Source organism: Palaemon carinicauda, chromosome 18 (genome assembly GCF_036898095.1).
Source record: "Palaemon carinicauda isolate YSFRI2023 chromosome 18, ASM3689809v2, whole genome shotgun sequence".
NCBI lineage: Eukaryota > Metazoa > Arthropoda > Malacostraca > Decapoda > Palaemonidae > Palaemon > Palaemon carinicauda.
In genome coordinates, this window is record NC_090742.1 from 66,967,886 (window position 1) to 66,979,793 (window position 11,908).

At 32.5% G+C, this 11,908-nt stretch overlaps 1 protein-coding gene across 3 annotated transcripts in view; it reads right to left on the reverse strand.

Moving 5' to 3' along the window:
• Positions 1-11,908, reverse strand: part of LOC137657876 (galactosylgalactosylxylosylprotein 3-beta-glucuronosyltransferase P-like) — a 33,808-nt gene that overhangs the window by 4,538 nt on the left and 17,362 nt on the right. For all 3 annotated transcript variants that reach the window (XM_068392482.1, XM_068392484.1, XM_068392483.1), the window contains exon 5: positions 1,166-1,323. In XM_068392482.1, the coding sequence (XP_068248583.1) occupies positions 1,166-1,323 (158 nt within the window). The remainder of the gene's footprint in view (positions 1-1,165; positions 1,324-11,908) is intronic.

The window sequence follows — 11,908 nt, forward strand, 5'->3', positions numbered from 1 at the left end:
CGGAAAAGTTTCCCGATCGCTGATTGGTTTGAAAGGTTCCCTTATAGCTCGGAAAAGTTTCCTGATCGCTGATTGGTTAGAAAGGTTCCCTTATAGCTCGGAAAAGTTTCCTGATCGCTGATTGGTTAGAAAGGTTCCCTTTTAGCTCGGAAAAGTTTCCTGATCGCTGATTGGTTAGAAAGGTTCCCTTATAGCTCGGAAAAGTTTCCTGATCGCTGATTGGTTAGAAAGGTTCTCTTTTAGCTCGGAAAAGTTTCCTGATCGCTGATTGGTTAGAAAGGTTCCCTTATAGCTCGGAAAAGTTTCCTGATCGCTGATTGGTTAGAAAGGTTCCCTTTTAGCTCGGAAAAGTTTCCTGATCGCTGATTGGTTAGAAAGGTTCCCTTATAGCTCGGAAAAGTTTCCTGATCGCTGATTGGTTAGAAAGGTTCCCTTATAGCTCGGAAAAGTTTCCTGATCGCTGATTGGTTAGAAAGGTTCCCCTATAGCTCGGAAAAGTTTCCTGATCGCTGATTGGTTAGAAAGGTTCCCTTTTAGCTCGGAAAAGTTTCCTGATCGCTGATTGGTTAGAAAGGTTCCCTTTTAGCTCGGAAAAGTTTCCTGATCGCTGATTGGTTAGAAAGGTTCCCTTATAGCTCGGAAAAGTTTCCTGAGCGCTGATTGGTTAGAAAGGTTCCCTTTTAGCTCGGAAAAGTTTCCTGATCGCTGATTGGTTAGAAAGGTTCCCCTATAGCTCTGAAAAGTTTCATGATCGCTGATTGGTTAGAAGGGTTCCCTTTTAGCTCGGAAAAGTTTCCTGATCGCTGATTGGTTAGAAAGGTTCCCTTATAGCTCGGAAAAGTTTCCTGATCGCTGATTGGTTGGACAAGATAATTCTAACCAATCAGCGATCAGGAAACTTTTCCGAGCTAAAAGGGAACCTCTGCGAGTCGGTGCAAATCTGCCTCGCTAAAAGAAATTGACTTATAGGTGATCTAACAACATCACAAGTAAATTGCCATAGTTCGAGATGCGTTTATACACTAGGCCATACTGTCACAACCGCCAAATATGGGAGTGGCCTTATCACTAGGCTTATAGCATCCTGCTTTTCCAACTAGGGTTGTAGCTTAGCATTTAATAATAATAATAATGATCATAGATGCTCCACTAAGAAAATACTTACCTCCTCGAAGATTCTGATGTCATACGTGTTGTCATCGTCAGCAAAATAAACAACGCCCTGCGTGGCGTGTTTCCTCAGCCACTTCAACCCGGCGTTCCTATTGGCCACGCCCTTGGGTAAGGCCTTGGACCTAGTCCTGTATTGCTTGGGCATGGGAGCTGGAAAGGGAATTTAATCTTAACTTTGGATTATGTAATGAAATTTTCCGTCAGATATACGAAAGGAATTTGCGGTATTATTATTATTATTATTATTATTATTATTATTGTTGTTGTTGTTGTTGTTGTTATCATCATCATCATCATCATTATTATTATTATTATTATTATTATTATTATTATTATTATTATTATCTAAGCCCCATTAGTTCGAAAAACATGATGCTATAAGGCTAAACGCTCCAAAAAGGAAAAATAGCCGAGTTAGGAAAAGAAATAAGGAAATAAACTACAATCGAAATAATGAACAATTAAAATAAAATATTTGAAATAATTGGAACTGGAAAAATAACATAATCTTAACGTTGGATTATACAATAGAATTTGCCCTCAGTTATAAAAGGAATCTGCGATATGATCTATTTTGTGCTCCACTTATGTTATGTACCAACCATGTATCACACGATCGTACATAAATTATTTTGTATATATTATGCTTGTATCTGCGCTCTTCCCTCGCACTAAAAAGAACCAGAATAGACATGTTGGCGTGTCGCCTATGTAACATTGTCATTTTCTCAAACATGTATTTTCCTGTTGCCTTGAGGTTTTGTATATAAAGGAGTGTGTTCTTTAATAAAGATACTCAGTTGATTGCATCCTGCCTTTGAGTTCACAACCCTCTCTCGGCTCGTCACATTGGTGACCCCGGAGTGACCAATGTGACAAGCCGAGAGAGGGTTGTGAACTCAAAGGCAGGATGCAATCAACTGAGTATCTTTATTAAAGAACACACTCCTTTATATACAAAACCTCAAGGCAACAGGAAAATACATGTTTGAGAAAATGACAATGTTACATAGGCGACACGCCAACATGGGTATTCTGGTTCATTTTAGTGCGAGGGAAGAGCGCAGATACAGGCATAATATATACAAAATAATTTATGTACGATCGTGTGACACATGGTTGGTACAGTTACATAGAAAGGACACCTTCAAAACAATGCTATGCTTTAATTGAAGTTTTACATTCAATTACAATAATAACGATGATAATAATATTCGATTCACTAGGCTGAGATATTCACCGAAAGAAATTTACTTTGTTAGAAATTTAATAATCAATGGTAGAGAGGTTTAGACCAATATTACTTCAGAAAACATATTTTTTTGCAATAAATTTTCCAAAGGGCTACAAATATTTGAGAATTCAATAGAGCAAGTGTTTGCTATTGGGTATTAATGTCGTCTATACAGTATTCTGAAAGAGACTATAAATGTCTTTGCTATTGGGTATTATGTCGTCTTTACAGTATTCTGAAAGAGACTATAAATGTGTTTGCTATTTGGTATTGTGTCGTCTATATAGTATTCTGAAAGAGACTATAAATGTGTTTTCTATTGGGTATTAAGTCGTCTATATAGTATTCTGAAAGACTATAAATAAGTTTGCTATTGGGTATTAAGTCATCTATACAGTATTCTGAAAGAGACTATAAAAGTGTTTGCTATTGGGTATCAAGTCGTCTTTATAGTATTCTGAAAGATACTATAAATGTGTTTGCTATTTGGTATTGTGTCGTCTATACAGTATTCTGAAAGAGACTATAAATGTGTTTGCTATTGGGTATTATGTCGTCAATACAGTATTCTGAAAGAGACTATAAATGTGTTTGCTATTGGGTATAATGTCGTCTATAGAGTATTCTGAAAGAGACTATAAATGTCTTTGCTATTGGGTATTAAGTAGTCTATATAGTATTCTGAAAGAGACTATAAATGTGTTTGCTATTGGGTATAATGTCGTTTATACAGTATTCTGAAAGAAACTATAAATGTGTTTGCTATTTGGTATTGTGTCGTCTATATAGCAACTGAAAGAGACTATAAATGTGTTTTCTATTGGGTATTAAGTCGTCTATATAGTATTCTGGAAGACTATAAATGTGTTTGCTATTGGGTATAATGTCGTCTATACAGTATTCCGAAAGAGACTATAAATGTGTTTGCTATTGGGTATTATGTTGTCTATACAGTATTCTGAAAGACTATAAATGAGTTTGCTATTGGGTATTGTGTCGTCTATACAGTATTCTGAAAGAGACTATAAATGTGTTTGCTATTGGGTATTATGTTGTCTATACAGTATTCTGAAAGACTATAAATGAGTTTGCTATTGGGTATTGTGTCGTCTATACAGTATTCTGAAAGAGACTATAAATGAGTTTGCTATTGGGTATTGTGTCGTCTATACAGTATTCTGAAAGAGACTATAAATATGTTTGCTATTGGGTATTATGTTGTCTATACAGTATTCTGAAAGACTATAAACGAGTTTGCTATTGGGTATTGTGTCGTCTATACAGTATTCTGAAAGAGACTATAAATGAGTTTGCTATTTGGTATTGTGTCGTCTATACAGTATTCTGAAAGAGACTATAAATGTGTTTGCTATTGGGTATTAAGTCGTCTATACAGTATTCTGAAAGAGACTATAAATGTGTTTGCTATTGGCTATTATGTCGTCTTTACAGTATTCTGAAAGAGACTATAAATGTGTTTGCTATTTGGTATTGTGTCGTCTATACAGTATTCTGAAAGAGACTATAAATGTGTTTGCTATTGGGTATTATGTCGTCTATACAGTATTCTGAAAGAGACTATAAATGTGCTTGCTATTGGGTATTATGTCGTCTATTAAGTATTCTGAAAGAGACTATAAATGAGTTTGCTATTGGGTATTGTGTCGTCTATACAGTATTCTGAAAGAGACTATAAAAGTGTTTGCTATTTGGTATTGTTTCGTCTATATAGTATTCTGAAAGAGACTATAAATTTGTTTGCTATTGGGTATTAAGTCGTCTATAGAGTATTCTGAAAGAGACTATAAATGTATTTGCTATTGGGTATTGTGTCATCCATACAGTATTCTGAAAGAGACTATAAATGTGTTTGCTATATGGTATTAAGTCGTCTATACAGTATTCTGAAAGAGACTATAAATGTGTTTGCTATTGGGTATTGTGTCGTCTATACAGTATTCTGAAAGAGACTATAAATGTGTTTGCTATTGGGTATTATGTCGTCTATACAGTATTCTGAAAGATACTAAAAATGCGTTTGCTATTTGGTATTGTGTCGTTCATACAGTATTCTGAAAGAGACTATAAATGTGTTTGCTATTGGGTATTGTGTCATCCATACAGTATTCTGAAAGAGACTATAGATGTGTTTGCTATTGGCTATCATGTCGTCTCTACAGTATTCAGAAAGAGACTATAAAAGTGTTTGCTATTTGGTATTGTGTCGTCTATACAGTATTCTGAAAGAGACTATAAATGTGTTTGCTATTAGGTATTATGTCGTCTATACAGTATTCTGAAAGAGACTATAAATGTGCTTGGTATTGGGTATTATGTCGTCTATACAGTATTCTGAAAGACTATAAAAGTGTTTGCTATTGGGTATTGTGTCGTCTATATAGTATTCTGAAAGAGACTATAAATGTGTTTGCTATTGGGTATTAAGCCCTCTATATAGTATTCTGAAAGAGACTATAAATGTATTTGCTATTGGGTATTGTGTCATCCATACAGTATTCTGAAAGAGACTATAAATGTGTTTGCTATTTGGTATTGTGTCGTCTATATAGTATTCCGAAAGAGACTATAAATGTGTTTGCTATTGGGTATAATGTCGTCTTTACAGTATTCTGAAAGAGACTATAAATGTGTTTGCTATTTGGTATTGTGTCGTCTATATAGTATTCTGAAAAAGACTATAAATGTGTTTTCTATCGGGTATTAAGTCGTTTATATAGTATTCTGAAAGACTATAAATAAGTTTGCTATTGGGTATAATGTCGTCTATACAGTATTTTGAAAGAGACTATAAATGTGTTTGCTATTGGGTATTATGTCGTCTATACAGTATTCTGAAAGAGACTATAAATGTGTTTGCTATTGGGTATTAAGTCGTCTATATAGTATTCTGAAAGAGACTATAAAAGTGTTTGCTATTGGGTATTAAGTCGTCTATACAGTATTCTGAAAGAGACTCTAAATATGTTTGCTATTGGGTATTGTGTCATCCATACAGTATTCTGAAAGAGACTATAAATGTGCTTGCTATTAGGTATTAAGTCGTCTATACAGTATTCTGAAAGACTATAAATGAGTTTGCTATTGGGTATAATGTCGTTTATACAGTATTCTGAAAGATACTATAAATGTGTTTGCTATTGGGTATTAAGTCGTCTATATAATATTCAGAAAGAATATAAATGAGTTTGCTATTAGGTATAATGTTGTCTATACAGTATTCTGAAAGAGACTATAAATGTGATTTCTATTGGGCATTAAGTCGTCTATATAGTATTCTGAAAGACTATAAATGAGTTTGCTATTGGGTATAATGTCGGCTATACAGTATTCTGAAAGAGACTATAAATGTGTTTGCTATTGGGTATTATGTCGTCTATACAGTATTCTGAAAGATACTATAAATGTGTTTGCTATTTGGTATTGTGTCGTCTATACAGTATTCTGAAAGAGACTATAAAAGTGTTTGCTATTGAGTATTAAGTCATCTATAGAGTATTCTGAAAGAGGCTATAAAAATGTTTGCTATTGGGTATTAAGTCGTCTATACAGTATTCTGAAAGAGACTATAAAAGTGTTTGCTATTGGGTATCAAGTCGTCTTTATAGTATTCTGAAAGATACTATAAATGTGTTTGCTATTTGGTATTGTGTCGTCTATACAGTATTCTGAAAGAGACTATAAATGTGTTTGCTATTTGGTATTGTTTCGTCTATACATTATTCTGAAAGAGACTATAAATGTGTTTGCTATTGGGTATAATGTCGTCTATACAGTATTCTGAAAGAGGCTATAAATGTGTTTGCTATTGGGTATTAAGTCGTCTATATAGTATTCTGAAAGACTATAAATGAGTTTGCTATTGGGTATAATGTCGTCTATACAGTATTCCGAAAGAGACTATAAATGTGTTTGCTATTAGGTATTATGTCGTCTATACAGTATTCTGAAAGATACTATAAATATGTTTGCTATTTGGTATTGTGTCGTCTATACAGTATTGTGAAAGAGACTATAAATGTGTTTGCTATTGGGTATAATGTCGTCTATACAGTATTCTGAAAGAGACTATAAGTGTGTTTGCTATTGGGTATTATGTCGTCTATACAGTATTCTGAAAGATACTATAAATGTGTTTGCTATTGGGTATTAAGTCGTCTATATAGTATTCTGAAAGACTATAAATGAGTTTGCTATTGGGTATTAAGTCGTCTATATAGTATTCTGAAAGACTATAAATGAGTTTGCTATTGGGTATAATGTCGTCTATACAGTATTCTGAAAGAGACTATAAATGTGTTTGCTATTGGGTATTAAGTCGTCTATATAATTTTCTGAAAGAATATAAATGAGTTTGCTATTGGGTATAATGTCGTCTATACAGTATTCTGAAAGAGGCTATAAATGTGTTTGCTATTAGGTATTATGTCGTCTATACAGTATTCTGAAAGATACTATAAATGTGTTTGCTATTGGGTATTAAGTCGTCTTTATAATATTCTGAAAGAATATAAATGAGTTTGATATTGGGTTTAATGTCGTCTATACAGTATTCTGAAAGAGGATATAAATGTATTTGCTATTGGGTATTATGTCGTCTATACAGTATTCTGAAAGACTATAAATGTGTTTGCTATTGGGTATTAAGTCGTCTATATAGTATTCTGAAAGACTATAAATGAGTTTGCTATTGGGTATAATGTCGTCTATACAGTATACTGAAATATACTATAAATGTGTTTGCTATTTGGTATTGTGTCGTCTATACAGTATTCTGAAAGAGACTATAAATGTGTTTGCTATTGGGTATAATGTCGTCTATACAGTATTCTGAAAGACTATAAATGAGTTTGCTATTGGGTATAATATCGTCTATACAGTATTCTGAAAGAGACTATAAATGTGTTTGCTATTGGGTATTAAGTCGTCTATATAATATTCTGAAAGAATATAAATGAGTTTGCTATTGGGTATAATGTTGTCTATACAGTATTCTGAAAGAGACTATAAATGTGTTTTCTATTGGGTATTAAGTCATCTATATAGTATTCTGAAAGACTATAAATGAGTTTGCTATTGGGTATAATGTCGGCTATACAGTATTCTGAAAGAGACTATAAATGTGTTTGCTATTGGGTATTATGTCGTCTATACAGTATACTGAAAGATACTATAAATGTGTTTGCTATTTGGTATTGTGTCGTCTATACAGTATTTTGTAAGAGACTATAAAAGTGTTTGCTATTGGGTATTAAGTCATCTATACAGTATTCTGAAAGAGGCTATAAAAATGTTTGCTATTGGGTATTAAGTCGTCTTTACAGTATTCTGAAAGAGACTATAAAAGTGTTTGCTATTGGGTATTAGGTCGTCTTTATAGTTTTCTGAAAGATACTATAAATGTGTTTGTTATTTGGTATTGTGTCGTCTATACAGTATTCTGAAAGAGACTATAAATGTGTTTGCTATTTGGTATTGTTTCGTCTATACAGTATTCTGAAAGAGACTATAAATGTGTTTGCTATTGGGTATAATGTCGTCTATACAGTATTCTGAAAGACTATAAATGAGTTTGCTATTGGGTATAATGTTGTCTATACAGTATTTTGAAAGAGGCTATGAATGTGTTTGCTATTGGGTATTGTGTCGTCTATACAGTATTCTGAAAAAGACTATAAGTGTGTTTGCCATTGGGTATTATGTCGTCTATAGAGTATTCTGAAAGATACTATAGATGTGTTTGCTATTGGGTATTAAGTCGTCTATATAGTATTCTGAAAGACTATAAATGAGTTTGCTATTGGGTATAATGTCGTCTATACAGTATTCTGAAAGAGGCTATAAATGTGTTTGCTATTGGGTATAATGTTGTCTATACAGTATTCTGAAAGAGACTATAAGTGTGTTTGCTATTTGGTATTGTGTTGTCTCTACAGTATTCTGAAAGAGACTATAAGTGTGTTTGCTATTGGGTATTATGTCGTCTATACAGTATTCTGAAAGATACTATAGATGTGTTTGCTATTGGGTATTAAGTCGTCTATATAGTATTCTGAAAGAGACTATAAATGTGTTTGCTATTGGGTATAATGTCGTCTATACAGTATTCTGAAAGAGACTATAAGTGTGTTTGCTATTGGGTATTATGTCGTCTATACAGTATTCTGAAAGATACTATAGATGTGTTTGCTATTGGGTATTAAGTCGTCTATATAGTATTCTGAAAGACTATAAATGAGTTTGCTATTGGGTATAATGTCGTCTATACAGTATTCTGAAAGAGACTATAAATGTGTTTGCTATTGGGTATTAAGTCGTCTATATAATATTCTGAAAGAATATAATTGAGTTTGCTATTGGGTATAATGTCGTCTATACAGTATTCTGAAAGAGGCTATAAATGTGTTTGCTACTTGGTATTATGTCGTCTATACAGTAATCTGAAAGAGACTATAAATGTGTTTGCTATTGGGTATTATGTCGTCTATACAGTATTCCTAAAGATACTATAAATGTGTTTGCTATTGGGTATTAAGTCGTCTATACAGTATTTTGAAAGACTATAAATGAGTTTGCTATTGGGTATAATGTCGTCTATACAGTATTCTGAAAGAGGCTATAAATGTGTTTGCTATTGGGTATAATGTTGTCTATACAGTATTCTGAAAGAGACTATAAGTGTGTTTGCCATTGGGTATTATGTCGTCTATACAGTATTCTGAAAGATACTATAAATATGTTTGCTATTGGGTATTGTGTCGTCTATACAGTATTGTGAAAGACACTATAAGTGTGTTTGCTATTGGGTATAATGTTGTCTATACAGTATTCTGAAAGAGACTATAAATGTGTTTGCTATTGGGTATAATGTCGTCTATACAGTATTTTGAAAGATACTATAAATGTGTTTGCTATTGGGTATTAAGTCGTCTATATAGTATTCTGAAAGACTATAAATGAGTTTGCTATTGGGTATAATATTGTCTATACAGTATTCTGAAAGAGACTATAAATGTGTTTGCTATTGGGTATTATGTCGTCTATACAGTATTCTGAAAGATACTATAAATGTGTTTGCTATTTGGTATTGTGTTGTCTCTACAGTATTCTGAAAGACACTATAAGTGTGTTTGCTATTGGGTATAATGTCGTCTATACAGTATTCTGAAAGAGACTATAAATGTGTTTGCTATTTGGTATTGTGTCGTCTATACAGTATTCTGAAAGAGACTATAAATGTGTTTGCTATTTGGTATTGTTTCGTCTATACATTATTCTGAAAGAGACTATAAATGTGTTTGCTATTGGGTATAATGTCGTCTATACAGTATTCTGAAAGAGGCTATAAATATGTTTGCTATTGGGTATTAAGTCGTCTATATAGTATTCTGAAAGACTATAAATGAGTTTGCTATTGGGTATAATGTCGTCTATACAGTATTCTGAAAGAGACTATAAATGTGTTTGCTATTAGGTATTATGTCGTCTATACAGTATTCTGAAAGATACTATAAATATGTTTGCTATTTGGTATTGTGTCGTCTATACAGTATTGTGAAAGAGACTATAAATGTGTTTGCTATTGGGTATAATGTCGTCTATACAGTATTCTGAAAGAGACTATAAGTGTGTTTGCTATTGGGTATTATGTCGTCTATACAGTATTCTGAAAGATACTATAAATGTGTTTGCTATTGGGTATTAAGTCGTCTATATAGTATTCTGAAAGACTATAAATGAGTTTGCTATTGGGTATTAAGTCGTCTATATAGTATTCTGAAAGACTATAAATGAGTTTGCTATTGGGTATAATGTCGTCTATACAGTATTCTGAAAGAGACTATAAATGTGTTTGCTATTGGGTATTAAGTCGTCTATATAATTTTCTGAAAGAATATAAATGAGTTTGCTATTGGGTATAATGTCGTCTATACAGTATTCTGAAAGAGGCTATAAATGTGTTTGCTATTAGGTATTATGTCGTCTATACAGTATTCTGAAAGATACTATAAATGTGTTTGCTATTGGGTATTAAGTCGTCTATATAATATTCTGAAAGAATATAAATGAGTTTGATATTGGGTTTAATGTCGTCTATACAGTATTCTGAAAGAGGCTATAAATGTATTTGCTATTGGGTATTATGTCGTCTATACAGTATTCTGAAAGACTATAAATGTGTTTGCTATTGGGTATTAAGTCGTCTATATAATATTCTGAAAGAATATAAATGAGTTTGCTATTGGGTATAATGTCGTCTATACAGTATTCTGAAAGAGGCTATAAATGTGTTTGCTATTGGGTATTAAGTCGTCTATATAGTATTCTGAAAGACTATAAATGAGTTTGCTATTGGGTATAATGTCGTCTATACAGTATTCTGAAAGATACTATAAAAGTGTTTGCTATTTGGTATTGTGTCGTCTATACAGTATTCTGAAAGAGACTATAAATGTGTTTGCTATTGGGTATAATGTCGTCTATACAGTATTCTGAAAGACTATAAATGAGTTTGCTATTGGGTATAATATCGTCTATACAGTATTCTAAAAGAGACTATAAATGTGTTTGCTATTGGGTATTAAGTCGTCTATATAATATTCTGAAAGAATATAAATGAGTTTGCTATTGGGTATAATGTTGTCTATACAGTATTCTGAAAGAGACTATAAATGTGTTTTCTATTGTGTATTAAGTCGTCTATATAGTATTCTGAAAGACTATAAATGAGTTTGCTATTGGGTATAATGTCGGCTATACAGTATTCTGAAAGAGACTATAAATGTGTTTGCTATTGGGTATTATGTCGTCTATACAGTATACTGAAAGATACTATAAATGTGTTTGCTATTTGGTATTGTGTCGTCTATACAGTATTCTGAAAGAGACTATAAAAGTGTTTGCTATTGGGTATTAAGTCATCTATACAGTATTCTGAAAGAGGCTATAAAAATGTTTGCTATTGGGTATTAAGTCGTCTTTACAGTATTCTGAAAGAGACTATAAAAGTGTTTGCTATTGGGTATTAAGTCGTCTTTATAGTATTCTGAAAGATACTATGAATGTGTTTGCTATTTGGCATTTTGTCGTCTATACAGTATTCTGAAAGAGACTATAAATGTGTTTGCTATTTGGTATTGTTTCGTCTATACAGTATTCTGAAAGAGACTATAAATGTGTTTGCTATTGGGTATAATGTCGTCTATACAGTATTCTGAAAGAGACTATAAATGTGTTTGCTATTGGGTATTATGTCGTCTATACAGTATTCTGAAAGATACTATAAATGTGTTTGCTATTGGGTATTGTGTCGTCTATACAGTATTCTGAAAGAGACTATAAATGTGTTTGCTATTGGGTATAATGTCGTCTATACAATATTCTGAAAGAGACTATAAGTGTGTTTGCTATTGGGTATTAAGTCGTCTATACAGTATTCTGAAAGATATTATAAATGTGTTTGCTATTGGGTATTAAGTCGTC